An 18,428-nucleotide genomic window follows, 5' to 3' on the forward strand; every position below is an offset into this window, starting at 1 on the left:
AACATGGTGAAACCCCGTCTCTACTAAAAATACAAAAAATTAGCTGGGCATGGTGACGCGTGCCTGTAATCCCAGCTACTCAGGAGGCTGAGGCAGGAGAATTGCCTGAACCCAGGAGGCGGAGGTTGTGGTGAGCCGAGATCGCGCCATTGCACTCCAGCCTGGGTAACACTAGCGAAATGCCATCTCAAAAAAAAAAAAAAAAAAAAAAAAAAAAAAAAAAAAAAAAAAAAAAAAAAAAAAAAAAAAAAAAAAAAAAAGTAGTGACTGTCTTTTCATAATTTGCATAAACATTTAAATTAACAGCTTTTTAACTTTTTTCTCAATTTTGCTTGTCATCTGTTCCTATCTATCCTGAAGTATGAAGCAGTTCTTGATTTAGCACAAGATTATGCATTAACTGATTTTAGATTTATTAACGGTTCATGGGTTCCATACTAAGTAGCAATGGATTTTCCAAAGTAACATGAAGTCCCCATCTGATATGGTCTGGATTTGTGTCCCTGCCCAAATCTCATGTTGAATTGTAATCCCCAGTGTTGGAAGGAGGAGGCTGGTGGGAGGTGATTGAATCATGAGGACAACTTCTGCCTTGCTATTCTGGTGATAGTGAGTTCTCATGAGATCTGGTTGCTTAATAGTGTGTAGCACCTCCCCCTTCACTCTCTTCTTCCTCCTCCATTCACGTAAGATGTGCCTGCTTCCCCTTCCCCTTCAGCCGTGATTGTAAGTTTCCTGAGGCCTCCCAAGCTGTGCTTCTTATACAACCTGCAGAACTTCATATCAATTAAACCTCTCTTCATTATAAATTACCCAGCTTTAGGTGGTTCTTTATAGCAATGTGAGAATGGATTAATATACCATCTCAACACTGAAGACATAGAGGACACAGGCAGGGGTGATCAAAAGTTAATGGAGTGGTATTGGCATGAAGCACTTCACCTAAAGGAGGGCTCTCCTTGTAGCCTAGGGCTTCCCAGAGGCCTCTGAGTTGGAGGTGGACTGGAGCTGGACCTTAGGAGCAAACTCTAGGTGTAAAGGCATAGGAAGAGAAGAAGCTGGAATTTTGGTAAGAGTAAGTGGTTTAGGAGAGCAGGGCCAGATAGGTAATATAGAAAGTCAATGGCTGGAAACAAAGGTTGGGATCATATTATAAAAGAAGGAGCAAAAGAGGAGCCAACTTTTCTGAGTTCTCAACTATATATTAGCTCTTTTAATGGCCATAATTAACTCCATAATGGAGGCCATGTCTGTTAACAAGACAATGCATGGCTGGAAAAACAGAATCCAATCTGGGTTGCTTAAGCCAAAGAAGGAAATCTGGCTGGGTGTGGTAGCTTATGCCTCTAATTCCAGCACTTTGGGAGGCTGAGGTGGGAGGATTGCTTGAGCCCAGGAATTTGAGACCTGTGTGGACAACATAGGGAAACTGCATCTCTATAAATAATAATAATAAAAAAATTAACCAGGTGGTACACACCTCTGGTCCTAGGTACTCAAGAAATTGAGGTAGGAGGATTGCTTGAGCCTAGTAGGTTAAGGCTGAAGTGAGCCATGATTATGCTAGTGCATTCCAGCCTGGGCAACAGAGTGAGACCCTGCCTCAAAAAAAAACAAAAAAAAAAAAAAAAAAAAAAAAAAAAAAAAAAAAGAAAAGAAAATAGGAAAATTCAACTTAAGATCTCAAGGGTAAGAGCACAGTCAACTTGGATTAGAAACCCACCTGGTGTCTAATCAACTGTAATAAAGGGGCCAGAGTTTACTAGATAAATATAGCTACCAGGGACTTTGTGAGTGGCTACTGGAAAGACAAAGTTAACATATATTATAATCTTCAGAGCAATTGCTAAAATATAAAGCAGTTTAGCATAAAAACCAATAGATAAATTGAATAGACTTAAAACTGAAGGAGTAAACATCGGTATACCTAAGGCATGCCTGGTCATGAGTTGATAATTGATGAAACTGGATGATGGATATATGGGGGTTCATTATGTTCTTCTATCTTTGTAAATGTTAAAAATTCTCCATAATAATGGGTTTAGAAAAATATGTGCATTTACGGAGAAACTAAAAATTTCCCTTGGTCCTTCTATTCCAGTCATTATATATGCTTTACTGGAATAAAAACAGATTTTGAATTATTCTCCATGCAATAAAAGCAAAGCCACCCAGACTCATTAAGTAACAAATTTCAGGCTTGGTGAGCATCATGGTCACCACTTCAGTTGATTAAAAACCTTGACAGCTGGAACCTTTCCTGGAAATTTTGATTTAGTAGGTCTGGAGGGGGTTCTGGGTATCTTACTTTCTGCACATGATTCTAGTGGCATTGGTGCATGTCAGCTTTAAGGGCTAGATTCTGTGGATTATCGGGTGCAAGCTGCCCCCTTTCATTCCTATCTTTGGCTTGGTTACTTCCCTGCAAGCACCATGATGATGTAGCACTTTATGTACAATCTTGACTACATCAGTGCATCATGAGACATTCTGCTATTTATTCTCATTTTGTGACTCCAGCATACTGTCTTTTTCCTGGGCAGTTGATTTATAATACAGCCAATTCCCATTTTAATTGCTTTAGTTTCAAAACATAAATTTCATGGGTGTTTTTTCCCAATTTAACCTACTCAACTTCCTGTTGTTGGGTCTTTTGCCAGAAGTGCTCCCCTCCTCCTTCACCAGGGCCAGCTCCATGGGCGGATGGCCCATACTCAGAAGGGCTTCACATTTAGTTTAGTGCTCTTCTGGCACTATTTTATCTTTGAACCTGTTTTCTGTAAGTGAAGTCTGATGGGACAATGGAATATACACATGAGAGGAGGAGATGTGCAACTTATATCCAATGTTCCTTACTGCCCTGTTCATATGTAGCCTTCATGATGACCTGTGAGCAAAGAACTCTGTTGGACTCATGGTGTGTCAGAGCTTGAAGGGATTCAAAGTGAGTACAAAGTAAGCATCTTCTATCTATGACTGAATAAGGGGGGGATTCTGAGAGCCCCAAAAGGCTGAACCTCCTATGCGAACCCAACTGGCTTCAAACACAGAAAGAAGGCAATGGCATTCTAAGAAACTTGAATGACTAAGGAGCCCTATCATATCCTTTTTAACTCATGTTATATTCCTGTGTTAGCCAACCACTTATGCTGAAAATACCAAGAAGTGAAACAGTAACAGTTGAGCTAGTTTTGTACAGTGTTTCTCCTGCTGTGGTAAGAACAAAATATATATACATACAGTATGTAAACACAAGCAATAAAATACAAATTGTGTAATTTGGGTGATTCTGCATGAGTTAAATGCTCATATTTTCATTTAAAACTGGAATTGTACAATATAAACATAAACAGTAAAATACATGATAGGAATTTAACATTTTTTAGTTAGAACAGCATTAAGCAGTAAATAAAAAACACCATCATAACAAGTGGAGAAAGAGTCTATGGAAGAAAGGAAAAACATGACATTTTAGTACCTGTAGAGATAATGTTTTCCTGATGTTTGCACAAAAGCCGCCCATCTTCATTTTGTACTGGATCATGCATTTTGTGAAGTCAGTCCTGCTTTTCACTGCTCACTCCTTCTGAGGCAGGTCTTCAGCCTTTCCTTATTGTAATCCACCTCCTTTGATAGCCTTTTGAAAACTCCCGCTTGGTTGCCACAGATTTGAGGAGCACCACTGACCTCCTAGTTCCTCTGCTGCTTCACTTGGGGAATCCAGGACTGATTTAGAAATGCTGTGATTCAGGGGCTCCCCATGTACTAAAAAAAGGATATCTGCTGCAGTGGAAGATGACATAAGTTCTCAACTCCCTTCTAACCTCGCTTGTCTTGGAGAAGCCTAATGCTAGAATCTCTTATCTGGTACTGTTGGCTCTTCCTTTGATCAGTTTTGGCAGAAAAATACTTCCAGAAGACTAAACTCCAGCTATTGTCCTTGACAACTTGGTTTCTCTCTGTTGTTTTCTGCCACTCCATGAATTGTTGCACATTTATAAATGCTTAAAGTGTAATAAGCTACACAATTAAATTAGAAGGGCCAAAACGTCTCCTAGAGAATATGTGACAGAGTCATGTTATGGTTAAAACACACACACACAAATGTTTAGATGACCAGACTTATTATAAGTGGTTAGTTTTGGGCTTGCAAAGGTAAGATATGTTGCTATTTTAAAGCAAATGAATGAGCTGTTAACACGAAGCTCAATTTATGCTCCCCAAAACTTTCAAGCACTGATATGTCAAGACTTTGAACTATTACAAAAATGGGGAAGCGGCCAGTTAGACCTTGCCCTCATCCTTGAAGGCTAACTCTTCACCTTGGTTTTCCTTAGGGGCTATTGAAAGTGGTAGGTGGAGGAAATAACGAAGGCTCTTTTTCATGCATATCTAGCATTATTGTCAACAATCAAAATAAAAATGTTTCAGAGCAAACGTGCATGTGGAGAATCCTGTGGACTGCTCTGAGTTCCCCAGTGGGTTTAGAAGAGGGAAACCCTGGGTTGATTAGCAGGCAGACTCAGTGCGAAGGAAGAAAGCCTGGCCAATCACTGGGGCAGAGAGCAGTTGGGAAAGAGAGTGAGCCAGTTGGGATTGAAGAGTACAGATGGTACAGGCCCCTGCACCTCATTCCTCAGAACTCTTCATTCTCTAACCTCTGGGACTTCAGGACAAAAACTGCAGCCACCCAAGGAAACTGGGTCCAGGTGGGTGACTCCCTACTTTCCCTGTCGGGAAGTAGAGTGAAGACTTTGCTTCTGCCCACAGCGAGGGCTGTAGAGGGAGGAAATAAACAGGCATTCCTAATTCAAATCTGAGTGACCTCCTCTGTAAAAATTTCATTAAATGTAGTAGATAATGTCAGATATATCTTGTGTCAAATATTAAGCAAATGTGAGCTAGAGGTGCAGTACCCCTATATGTCAATGGGAAAGTGATTTCTGAATTGCAACTTGCTTCCAAAGGAACTCTTGGAAGCTCACCCTGTTCAAAGCAGGAGACTGCTTGTCCCAAAGATGGCCAGGGACCAGGCAAAGTGAGGCTGGACAACTAAGAATTGTGAAGAGGCAGGCAGAACAGGTGGAAAGCTTCTGTTAGCAGTGATTGGCATCATTAAAACTCTTTATGAAGAGTCACACAAAGCAATGTTTGGGAGTTTTTTGTTTTTAAATAGTTAGAATAAAGTACAGCAGAAGTACACCTCATCTTTAAAAAGTTAATAAGGAGGATAATTGTGGTACATGTACAAACATCATAACACCAAACTGGAAGCAAGAAACTTCACTGGAAATTGATGAGGGAGACAAACTTTATAGGAATCTGCAAAAGAAATTAGCAGAGCAAGATATCTGTGGTAAGGAATACAAAGAACGTACAATTGTGTATTTGAGAGGTTTAATGAAACATTATGATCTGTCAAATTAGGACATCAACATTAACAACAAAAATTAATTGATCTGAGGAAGAGCAATATGAAAATATTCTCATGTAGTGCCGTCCAAAAGAACTTTCTTTGGTGACGGAAATGTTCATTATCTTTGTGCTAATACAGAATCTACCAGCTGCATGAATACTCGAAATGTGGCTAATCCAATTGAGGAAATGAATTTTTCATATAATCTAATTAAAATTTAAATAGTCATGTGTGGCTAGTGGCTCCTGAATGAACAAGGCAGTTCTAATGCTTATGGGTCCAAACCAGTGGTTTATTTGGGGGACTTCTCCAATCAGTGCTAAGGGATTGAGGCACGAGTGTTGAAGGAGAGGAAAGAACCCACCAGACTTATTTGGCCACTTAAACAAGACCCCAAATTCCCCACTGGTTCCCAAGGCAGGGAACAGCACAACCTGCTGTGAAGGATATGAGGAAGGACTCTGAGGGAGGCATCACTAGGAGCTTCCAACTCCTGGCTAATGTCAGTGGGACCAAAAAACTTAAAATTTTGGTCATTCAGCTGGAAAGAGGCCTCTGGTTCCACATACAGAACTGGAGGTCACCCCCCAAGGGCCATCTGTGCATGGAAACCACCACTCTGGAGCTGCTGGGGAGTTGGAGGGAGGGGTGCTCACTTCCGGACAGGGTTTCCAGAGCCAGAGGAGGATTTAGAATTGGAGGAAGTAGAGGGACCGGAGGATCCTGAGGACCCTTTCTGGGTACCTACAGGCTGCACAGGTCCTTTCTTTTTTGGGATTATGATCTTGTTCTTGCTCTTAAACACTTTGCTGGGATCCAGTTTATTCACAAAGGAGTCGGTCTCTTCTGTGAGGAGGTTTGTGTTGTAGGTGATGGGTTTATACATGCTGAACCATTGCTGAAAGGCAGAATTGGGAGAGAAGGTCACAATTCAAAGAAGAAATGCCATTCTGTGTGCTCTTTTGGGGGGAGGCAGGACAGCTGTGAACAGGAAGCAGGTACATTTTCATGAAAATCTACCTAAAAATCTATTTGCTCTTCCTTTAAGTGGAAGTGATAACAGATCCCATCAACCTCTAGTAAGATATACACGTTGCTTTATGAGGTCTCATGATCTTTAAGATAAATGCAATATGAGAACTAAGAATCTGAGCACATTTCCTTCTGATCTAGTGAGTCCTGAGCCTGGGTTGCTAGATTCCAAAGCTCTAGAGGACAGGGTCTAATTGTTCTGCCCTCAAACCAGCTACTCCCCATCAGGTGGATTCTGGCAGCACCATTACCCCAGGAAATGTAGGAGGCAGGCCAGTGTGGGCCTCTGCTGAGGGGTGCTGCATCTGTTGGTGTTTTGTTTCCTACTGTTTTTTTAGGCAACTGAGGGTAAAGGGCATCCACATGTATTTACCTTTTAAATCACAGCTGCCTCCCAATGTTGACCAGATAACTGTTATAATTATGTGACATTTGAAGAAAATGAAGCCTACCAGATGAATACACACATGGTATGGTGAGCTGGAGCTGAGTTCCTAACTTGCTGCGAATTTAGAGCTGCAAGAAACCACCATGAAAGAGCCCAGATGAGCTCACTCTAGTCAAAAGATTTTCCAGCTACACTTGATGTTTTCAAACCAGGTTGAAACCTGGCATCTGTATGTCTGAAATGGTGACCAGACCTGTAATATAAATGAGGGACACTCACACAATGGAATACTCTGTAGCCACTGAAGAGGACAAGTGCTCTAAATGCACTGAAAGGGAATAAGCTCCAAGATGGAGTGTTATGTGAAATGAGCAAGATGCAGAATAATGTGGACAGGACATTATACTTGTGATTTAGAAAAAAGGAACGACAAAAATGTGTATGCATGCTTTATGTGCAATGAGTATCTTGGCAAGGGCACACAGGAAACTCATAATAGCAGCTGCCATTGGGCAAGTACACTTGGAGAACAGAGGAGTGAGAGTCTGACTTTTTACTCTTCCTGGGTGCATGTACTGCCAGCCCAGAACAACTCATCGGATATAAACTATCCAATAAAATTTAATTAAAAATAAAGCTCCCCAGTTAATTCGGAGGATCAGTCAAGTTTGGGAACCACTTAACTAGATAAGCATAAAGTGAGGTTTTCCACTGGACTCACCTGTCTTGCTTATTGAACATGTAGGTTCCTGGGCCCCACCCTAGATCTCCTGAGTCAGATGGGGAAGTTGGGAACCTGCAACGTAACCATTTCCTCAGATTTTGGTATATACCATAGTTTGCGATGGCAGGCGTTCCTCCCTTACCTTGGCCTGTGGGCTAATGCCATAGCTGGTGAAGGCATATTGCCACTGGGGCAGGCCCAGGTGGGTGATGAGCAGGCGGTAATAGGCAGTAAAGGTGTCTGTGAGAAAATGCCAGTATAACGCTCTGTCCAAGAACCAGATCTCAGTATCTTCTGCTAACGCTGAAATGGAAGACAAAGCGGAGAAAAAGACAAGGAATAGCTTAACAGTTTTTTCTTTTTAACTATAAAAGGTTATACTCGTGGTTTAGGAAAAAAATCCCAGCAGACAGAATGTAAAATATAAAGTAAAAGTTCCCCTTCTGCCCCACTTCTAACCCTCCAGTCTCATCTTCTAGCGGCCACTTTTCCTTTGATACTCTTACAAATTTTTGATAGATCAGTTGATTGCTGTATCCGTTAGTCTCTGACCACCTGGAAGTATATTCAGGCTATCTAGAAAGCTGCACCTTTTCTGTGTGGAATCAGCGCTCCCCTCCCTCAGTGGGTGTGCACACTGTGATCTCAGCTTTCCTGACAGAAAACCACTGAATGGCTTGGGTTTTCTTTGAAGAGGTCTCTATCAGTGCCATGAAAAACCAAAAGTGCCATGAAAAACTACCACAAAGGAGACTAGCCGAGTTCACTCCTGGGAGTCTTGCCTATGCTGTGGTGTGATGTCCTGCCTCGCAGCTTCTGACTTTCCATTCTTACTACTTCAAGCCTGTCCTAATTCATCTGCTGTCTAGATAGCTGTAACATCTCCTTAAGTGGCCTCCATTATCCACCCAGTCTCTTTCTTTGACAAAACTGCTAGTGGTCATGATCCCTGCCATTCTACTCAACAACCTTCATTGACTCCCCACTGTCTTCCACATTATGTACAAACTCCTTTGCTTGGTTTTCAAAGCTCTGCATGAGAGAGAGCAATTGGCCTTCTGGCTTAATCTCCTCCTCATCCCCAACATGAACCATGTGGCCCACTGAATTGGAAGTGTCATTCCCCAAAAATCAGATGTACTTTCTCATGGCTTGGCTTTTGCCCATTTGTCCCTTGGCTTGGATTCCCCTTTGTCGCTTTTACTCCACCAAATCGTCCTCCCCACCCTGTATCTAATTCCTGCCCCTCAGTTCAAGATGCAGCTCCAAGACTATTTTGCAACAATTCCTCCAGCTGGATGATTTCTCCTTACCCCAGAGGTAAATCCCAGTGTCTGTATCCTCTCACCCCTACCAGACAGCTAGCTGAAGAGGGCTTAACATTGTCCAGCTATGTAGTCTCACAGTCCCTAGGCTAGGGTCTGAAGGACTGTTAGGGGCTAGGTGGCAGCTGCTACTTGAGGGAAGAGGGGCTTTTAATTTCCCATCTGGGGTCTTGAGGTCTAGTGATTCAGGTTTTTGTTGCTGTTAATTGGCCTACATATAGAAGTATAAAATGAAAGATAAAAGATAATGCGCTTTCTGGATGCTTATCTAGTACATGAACTTGCTGTCGGAGTTTATAAACAAAATGTCTATTTCTTTTAGTTTATATTCCCATATTACCCTAATCCCATCTACTATTTTGCAATGACTCACAAATGAAGGTGGGTAAAAAGACTAGTAATTAGCCCAGAGGGAGATGCTCAGAGAGAACCAAAGGCATTTCTGGGTTTGGGACACACAAGAAACCTGGGAGCATCTCAACAGACCAAGGAGGTATGTGTCTCCTAAGCCATGGCTGACAAGCAAGGTCAGACAAGACCCTAGTCAAACTACAGGACCATGCTTGTAAACAATTCTTACCTGGTTTCCCACTTTTGTAGACAAGGCAAACTTTCCCATTCCCATTGCATGAATCCAGCTCAAATATCACACTGCGAGAGTCAAAGTGAGGCTTCTCTGGCTGATCATCACTGGCTGCAAACCCAGAAGTTAATGGTAATGTTCAAACAAACAAACAACTCAAACACATACTTACATATCCAACTTTGCTAGGTTGAAAAAACAGAAGGAAAAAGCCTTATCTCAGACATATACTTAAGTAGTATTTTCAAATAAACTCTGTATTTGAATTAAAGCCCTGAACTAATTCATGGACTAGGCCTTCTGTCTGGGTTTCCCTATCAGCAACAGACAGTGTCAGGGAATCTGGGAAAAGGAGTCATGAGGAAAGCAAACTGAACTTCTTGGGAGCAGGACCACAGAGCAATCTGAATGGCCTGATGTTGACATAACTTCATTTCCGTTCCTGAGATTGTTTATTCTATAAAAGTGGGATAGCAAACACATTATCTGATTCTTGCTTTCTGTGCAATACCATGGAGAAGCCCTTTAAGTCATGTGGCATAACTCTAATTTATTCTTTTTAAATGACTGTTTCATAGTCTGTGGGAGTGAAGTACCCTCATTTATTCCAGCATTCTTCTATTGATAGGCATTTGCCTACCATTACTTGTGAATGCTACAATAATCTTCTCTGTATATGCCCTTATATTCTGATGTTTTCATTATATGGGACAGATATCCTGCAATAGAATAGATGTTGCCAGATTGCTTTTCAAAAAGACCTTTTTTAAGATCCAGGAAGATAGAATGGAAATCCTTTGTTTTTGAAAGACATTTTCAATGGGTATAGAATTCTAGGTTGATTTTTTTTTTTTTTTTTTTTTTTAGACAGGGTCTCCACTCTGTCACTTGGGCTGGAGTGCAGTGGCATGTGAACATGGTTCATTATAGCCTCAACCTCCTGGGTTCAAGCAATCCTCCTACCTCAAACTCCCAAGTAGCTGGGGACCACAGGCGTGGTCACCACACCCAGGTATTGTTTAAATTTTTTTGTAGAGATGGAGTTTTGCTGTGTTGCCTAGGCTGATCTCAAACTCCTGGGCTCTAGTGATCCTCTGGCCTCAGCCCCCTAAAGTGCTGGGATTACAGGCAGGAACCACTGCACTAGCCTATTTTTTCCTTTGAGTATTTTATCTCACTTGAATTGCTTTTAAGGAGAATTATGCTGTTATCCTTATCTACGTTCCTTTTTATGTAATTCGTCCTTTCCCTTTGGCTGCATTTATGATTTTCTCTTTATCTTTGATTTTGAGCTATCTGATTATGGTGCTTCTCAGTATTATTTGTGTTTCTTGTTCCTGGTTTATTAAACTTATTGGATATGTGGGTTTATAGTTACCATGAAATTGGTAAACTTTTGAGCCATTATTTCTTCAAATATTTTCTGGCCCCTGACCTCTCCTCTCAAATACTTCAATTACACATATATTATACCACATGTTGTCCTTCAGGTCACTGATGCTCTTTTCACAATAAATGATTTTTTTTTCTGTGTAACTTTAGATAGCTTCTATTATGTCTTTAAGTTCTTTAGTCTTTTCTTCTGCAATGTCTTAGACACTAATAATCCAATCCACTGCATTTTTCCTCTCAGAAACTAGTTTGCATCTCTAAAAGTTAAATTTGGGATGGAGATAGAATATATAAATATATCTCCATCCCAAATTTAACATACAAATATATATAACATATATAATTTGGGGATCTATATATATTTTCTATATATACACATACAAACACATATACATATACACACACACACACAACCCTTCCATGTCTGTACTTATTTTTTTTTTGATACACAGAATATAGTTATAGAAACTATTATTATGTATGCATTGCTGAGTGCTGGATATTTTTATATTTCTGTCAATATTCTTGAGCTTTGTTCTTTGACAGTTAAGTTACTTGGAAACAGATACTTTAGGCCCTCCTCTTAAGATCTGTCAGGCAGGACTAGGGCAGTATTTACTTAGGGCTAATTATTCTCCATTGCTGTGGCACCATCCTTTTGAGTACTCTATCTACTGCTGTCCAAATCATGAGGTGTTTTAGCTTGTCTGACAGAAACAGGCACTGTTCCTGGTCCTATGTGACCACTGGGCATTGTTTCTTCTAATCGCCATGAGTGGCTTTGTCCCCTGGTCTTGGACAGTTTGACATGCATGTGCTTATCAATTCTTCTCCAAATATTTGAGGGGGACACCCACTGCAGAACTCTGGGGTTTGCCCTTTATGCGGCATTTGCCTATCTGTTACTCAGTCCTGTGAACTCTAGCTGTCTTGATTGATCCGGACTCTCAGCTCTGTCTTCTCAAATCAGGGAGTGCTATGGGTCCGCCTGGGTCTCCCTCTTTATGCTGTGGACTGGAATCTCTCTCTGGGGAAATTGTAGGGTTCACCTTGTTTGTTTCCCATTTCTCAGGGCTCACTGTCCTTTGTTGCCTGATGGCCAGTGCTTGAAAATCACTGTTTTATATATTTTGTCTGTGTTCTTTGTCACTGTTGCTCCAGGTGGGTAGATAAATCTGTTCTGTTACTCCATCTTGGATGAAATAGAAAGTCCAGTTGACATGTTCCCACATGTATGTTTTAGCAGCCCTGCCTGGTGCTGACTGAACTCTGCCCTCAGGTGAAAAGTTGTAAGAACAGAAGACTCAATGTGGCTCCCTTTTGCCAACTGCAGACAGCACTCCAGCTTCTGCCTGCTTCTGACTACTCTCCAGTCCTTTAAGGCACATGTTTTTAAACTTCTTCCAGAGTGTAGAGTATTATCTGCAGAAGCCTTGATTTGGTAAGAGATTCTGCCTTATTATAAACACAATGTCAATATTTGATTTTTTTTTTTCAAATCTGCAATCACTGCTTTCAGTCCCCCTCTGAAATTTTAGTTTTGTTTTACCTCCATGGGCATATAAGCATGTCATTTTGTGCTCTGTATCTAATAACATCACTCTTAGCAGTACCAATGAATCTCTTTTTCTTTCTTTTCTTTTTTTTTTTAAGACAGCATCTCACTCTGTCACCAGGCTGGAGTACAGTGGCACGATATTGGCTCACTATAATGTCCACTTTGCAGGTTCAAGTGATTCTCCTGCCTCAGCCTCCTGAGTAGCTGGGATTACAGGTGTGCGCCACCATGCCCAGCTAATTTTTGTATTTTTAGTAGAGACAGGGTTTCACCATGTTGACCAAGATGGTCTCCATCTCCTGACCTCATGATCTGCCTGCCTCAGCCTCTCAAAGTGCTGGGATAACAGGTGTGAGCCACCACACCTGGCCCTCTTTTTTTCTCCTTAATTAACATTTTCTTAAAGTTTAATTTTTAATTGACAAATAATAATTGTATATATTGATGAAATACAACGTGCTATTTTAACACATGTATGCATTGTGGAAAGATCAAATCGGGCTTATTAGCACATCCACCACTAGTATTTATCATTTCTTCGTGGTGAAAACATTTAAAATCTTTTCTTTTAGCTATTTTGAAATATGCAATATTAGCTATAGGCATGATGCTGTTCAACAGATCACCAGAACTTACTCCTCCTGTCTCACTGAAACTGTGCCTGTTGACCAACGTTTCCCTTTTTCCTGTCCAGCCTCCCCACCCAAGCCTCTGGTAACCACTGCTGATCTGTTCCCTGTTATCTGTGCTGGTTCTCATTCATGGGGTTGTGTGTCTTCATGTGCTGAGTTATTTTTTAGTAGAAATTAGTTTCTGAAAAATTACTTATAAAAACAAATTGGGGTCTGGCATAATGTTATCTCATTCCAGAGTGAACTTTTCTTTTTATACAAAAGCCCTGAGATATAATTCACCTACCATACCATTTCACTCATTTAAAACATATTAATTCTATGGTTTTTAATATATTTGTAGAGTTGTGCAGTCATTACAATTTTAGAGCATTTCTTTAGAGTCAATCTTTATTTCTGCCAGGCCTATTGGGAGATTAGTAATCTGGGATCAATTTACCCTAATTTTGGGATTTAATGCATTTTCCAGGATACACTGAGCTTCACTCCACATGAAGAATGGTTACTTTTCACTCACCCTGTCTCCTAGAGTACAGCTTTTCACAGTGCCAACCCAGAGGGTAGATGATTTTATAATGTCACCTTCTGTAGGCTCTGGACTCCATTTTACTCCCTGTCTCACAAATCAGTCAAATTTTAAGCTTTTTAGCAGCCTCACTGCATCTTTTGAAAAGGACAATGTACCCTAGGCAAAAGCAATGTCACATGTTGAGCCTCTTCCCTGGATTTGTGTCTCCTTCTGAATGTTGATGTGGTATTACATCTCATTGTCTTGTTAGCTCTTTAATACTTTAAGGAAGATGATTTTCTAGTTCTGTACTGCTTTTCAGCTGTCCTCAGCAGGAAGGCTGCTCTGAATTACCCTAGCTTCCATTACCAGAAGAGGAAGTCTTTTCATGAATCTGATAGTCTTTGTCTTTGAAAAGGGAGATTCAAGCTTATTATATCCAATCTATCTTTTTGTTTTACAGAGATAGGGTCTATGTTTCCCAGGCTAGAAACAATTATCTAGAAACAATATGCCATTATTTCCCTAACGAAGTGTGATGTACAGAATTCTAAGATGGCTCCCAACATTTCTGCCCCCTGGTGTACATACCTTACACCCCTCCTCGTGAGTGTGATTAGAACCTGTGAGTATGATAGGTAGTCATAACCTTGGTTGTTACATGAAATAACTCTGTTGTAGTATACTGGAGAGAAATTTGTCTTCTGACTTAGACATAAGCTGCTACATTGTAAAAGGGTCATGTGGCCAGAATCTGAGGGCAGCTAAAGGTAGTGAGAGTAACCCTGGCCAAAACCCAGGAGTAAAACAGGGACTTACTTCTACACCTGTAAGAAATGGAGAACAGCCAACCACAATAAGCTTGGAATAAGTAAGATTGCAATCCCAGCAGATACCTTGATTTTGGCCTTTTCATTTTGTCGTGTCTTTTTGCCATTCTCCACTGTGATCCCTGGAACACCCTCTGTATTAATTTGCTAGGGCCGCTGTAACAACGTACCACAAACTATGGGGCTTAAATAACATACAGTTATTGCCTCACAGTTCTGGAGGTCAGAATCTGAGACTGGTATCTTTATCATTGATTCTTTCCTGCTGTGGGGAAGAATCTGTTCCATGTCTCTCCCCCAGCTTCTGGTGGTCTGCTGGTAATAGTTAGTATTCCCTGGCTTGTAAAAGGATCACCCCAACCTTTACCTTCCTCTTCAAATGGTATTCTTCCTGTGTGCATCTGAGTCCACATTTCCTCCTTTTAGAAGGGCGCCACACATACGGGATTAGGAGCTCACCCTACTCTAGTGTAACTACTCATCTTAAGTAATTAAATCTGCAGTGACCTTACTTCTAAATAAGGTCGCATTCTCAGGTACTTTGGGTTATGACTTCAACATAATTTATTTTTGGAGGGTGATACAATTTAACCTGTAACACTCTTACATCTGGTCTCTCTACTCACCTTTTAGGTTTAACTGAGACAGTATATACTTTGTAGAATATTTCTTGTACTATGTTCCAAGAGTTTTTATGTAAAAATTATACAACACAGTCCATGATATTAAGATTTACTTTTAAACACAAACACATATACCTACTCTCTCTCATGGAAGGTGCATTGATTCTACATTTCCTTTTCTTTTTCATGTATATACATCTTGAAATATCCATTTAGTTTCATTTGTTTTTTGGCTATTTACGTTTTTTTAACATCCTTCTTATGACCTGAGAGATGTATTTGGATTGTGTATACAGGACTCTTGACTTTTACTTATTTTCTCTCAGAAACCTGTATGTGCTTTCTGACTGTCTTCTATTTCCACTGTTGTAGATGGGACATTTAATGTCAGTCTGCTTATTATTCCCTCACAAGTAATTTGTTATCTTTGCCTAGAAGCTTGTCATTTTCTCCACATCAGGATATGCATAGGTGTCTGTGTTTTCTCACCTGTACAGCTTGGGTTAGGTAAGCTTTTTCCATCTGCAGAGAGGTTTCTTTTATTAGCATGTATTTACTGCCTTTCTATCTATTCCTTTTCTCTTTTTAGAGCACCTATAATTCTAATGGAAAGTGTCTTGAATCTATTTTCCACTTCTCTAAATTCCTAACTTTTTCCTCATAATCCCCCTCTTCTAAATTTATTCATCTATGCTTTAAGATATATATTGCACTTGATTTTTCAGGCTAACTTGGGTCTCAATAAAATATGTATATACTCTTTTTCATGTAGTCAATTGTTTGAGAATCTTTGATTTTACCCATAGAAAGTCTTTATGTTGTCTTACAACTCCTTAAGTATTCTTGTTCTTATTTAGATTTTTATCTGTGTCCTCTAGCAGTTTTATTTCTCTGAGTATGTATTTTTTTTAAAACAGTGATGGAATATCACCATTTAGCACAGACTAGAGTGTGGTAGCTATTCACAGATGTGATCACAGCATGCTACAGCCTCAAACTTGTGGGCTCAAGTGATCAGTGGCAATTCACAGATGTGATGATAGTGCACTACAGCCTCAATATCCTGGGCTCCAGTGATCCTCTTGCCTCAGCCTCCCAAGTAGCTAGGAATACAGGCTCATGCCACTGCACCCGGCTGATTGTGTATTTTTTCCTGATCATCATCTCTCTGACTGCTGAGTTCCCTGAGAAAAGTCACTGTTTTTCCATTTAGGTTTAATGAGACTTAGGTATACTTGTTGCATTATCTTAAAAGGCATGAATCTAGCAGGTGTCGGAAGGCCAAGTGGTTTTTATCCCCATTTGTATGTGGAACAATGTGATCCCATGAAGCCTCTCTGTTATCTACTCTACCTCTTCTCTTCCAGCCTCAAAAACAAGGAAGACTTAGTCTACCTATTTAACTACTTCTTTGCCTTTTAGAGAAGCCCACCACACACATGTAAAGACAGTGAGACCTTTTTCCTACCCCTGGGGATTCCACAAATCTTTGAGTGACAGGCTCTTCCCAGAACCCATCGCTGTCCAGCCTCTGCCCCCAAACTCCTCTGGGACTATTCTTTAATGATCATCCAATTTGAGGAGAAAGCCTTACATTAGTTTTCTCTGCCAGAGCTTAGTGAACCCCAGGGTCTTTGGATTGGAGACACTAGTTGCCTATTCATTATTTGTTCTTCCTTTCTTTCTTAATGAAAGCCCAGTTCTGTTCAAGGAGGCCATATTGCACAACTAAAAGTACTCACCTTCTCAGACCCATGGCAACATGGGTTGCCATTTGACTGTTCCAATAGCTATTAGGCAGTGCTGCTGAGAAAGCTATTGTGTTCTTTATCAAAAGGGAGAGATTCTGCAAACAGCTAGGTATACTGCCCTTTGCCTTTTACTCTTCTTGTTTCCCGACAGGAATAGCCCACATTCCTCAACCACAAGGATGAAAACCACATCCACAGGCTGGTGCAGCACAATGCCAGAGGGAGACTTTATCACTGACTTTCTCCAGCAGCTACATCAACCTAGTTCCAGATGTCTTGTTATGAGAAAAATAAATTACTATTTAAACATTGTAACTACATCTGTTACATGTGACCAAACACAACTCTGACTAAGTCCTCACTGATACCCAGCTGCTCCTAGGTTTTAGCAGCCACTTGACTTATGAGCCATTTCACTCAGAAGTGGCAAAGAGCCGGGAGGTAAGAATGGAGGGGAAAGGAGCTGTATTTAGATGGCTGTGTTCACTGAATCCTCTTCATACTGAAATGCTGAGTGAAGTTTAATCTTTAACATTCATTCATGCACCAAGATTCATTAAGTGCCTACTGTGTGCCAGGCATTGAACTGGATGCTGGAAACAAAACAAAGATGCCAACCCTGGTATCTTCTTCCTACCTTCATGTGTATCGTCCTCCAGGTCTGCCAGAGTGGGTGCATTAGGAAGTGAATACATGGAAGACTGGGTGAGCTGAGTCAGTTTTGAGATGCTGTTAATTGCCATGCTGCCCAGTGGAATGATGTGCTCTAGGGGAACATGCATAAGGAGAATTACATGGAGTAACAGCCAGTTACAATGGTTATGATGAGGTTCTGCTTGAATAACCCAAGCCCAGGTATTGTTTGGCCCCACAGCTGAGGACTCTGATGGAAGGTAGGAAGAAGAGGATCACTCACTGCATATTCCAAAGTACCAAACTTATACAAAAAAAGGAACTGGGGGCTACAGGTGATGAAGAGCAACCGCTGTATGTATTAGGGTGGAGTTGAGGAAAATTTTAAAAGGGAATACCAACAAAGAACTGAGAAATCTGGGCTTGGCTTAGGGACATCTGAAGGGTAAAGGATTTTAAAATGTTTTTTCACCCTCTTTCCTTTAGCAAGTATTTTGCATAAATATTTTATGAAGGAGTAACAGCTTTGATTATACAAGGGACCCCTTTTATTCTTCTTGTTATAAGCTTTCATGATAAAAAAAAATCCCCCCCTTCTCTTTATTATTTTCCTTTACTCAATGATGAGAATTTGGCAGCCTTCTTGCTTGATTCTAGTCTTCTGTGATGAGGGTCTAGGAAGGCTGCATGTTTTCTTTATTTGACTGCTGAAGAAAACTGGAATGGTTTAGAGCAATAAAACAACTGGTGTATAGACCACGGAATGTCTAAGAAAAAATGACCACTAAGGCCAGGCGTGGTGGCTCAAGCCTGTAATCCCAGCACTTTGGGAGGCCGAGGCGGGTGGATCACGAGGTCAAGAGATCGAGACCATCCTGGTCAACATGGCGAAACCCTGTCTCTACTAAAAATACAAACAATTAGCTGGGCATGGTGGCGCGTGCCTGTAATCCCAGCTACTCAGGAGGCTGAGGCAGGAGAATTGCCTGAACCCAGGAGGCGGAGGTTTGCGGTGAGCCAAGATCGCGCCATT

General features: G+C 40.8%; 1 protein-coding gene across 3 annotated transcripts in view; it reads right to left on the reverse strand.

Moving 5' to 3' along the window:
* Positions 1-18,428, reverse strand: part of TPGS2 (tubulin polyglutamylase complex subunit 2) — a 43,557-nt gene that overhangs the window by 6,090 nt on the left and 19,039 nt on the right. For 2 of the 3 annotated variants that reach the window (XM_017505783.2, XM_037730390.1), the window contains 4 exons: positions 17,400-17,528; positions 9,466-9,579; positions 7,703-7,863; positions 3,368-6,314 (listed from right to left, as the gene is read on the reverse strand). In XM_017505783.2, the coding sequence (XP_017361272.1) occupies positions 6,069-6,314; positions 7,703-7,863; positions 9,466-9,579; positions 17,400-17,528 (650 nt within the window). In that variant the 3' untranslated portion in view covers positions 3,368-6,068. Of the gene's footprint in view, positions 1-3,367; positions 6,315-7,702; positions 7,864-9,465; positions 9,580-17,399; positions 17,529-18,428 lie in introns of those variants that run through there. The other variant, XM_037730391.1, reaches the window with a different exon arrangement.

This window comes from Cebus imitator, unplaced genomic scaffold (assembly GCF_001604975.1).
Source record: "Cebus imitator isolate Cc_AM_T3 unplaced genomic scaffold, Cebus_imitator-1.0 Scaffold342, whole genome shotgun sequence".
Classification (NCBI taxonomy): domain Eukaryota; kingdom Metazoa; phylum Chordata; class Mammalia; order Primates; family Cebidae; genus Cebus; species Cebus imitator.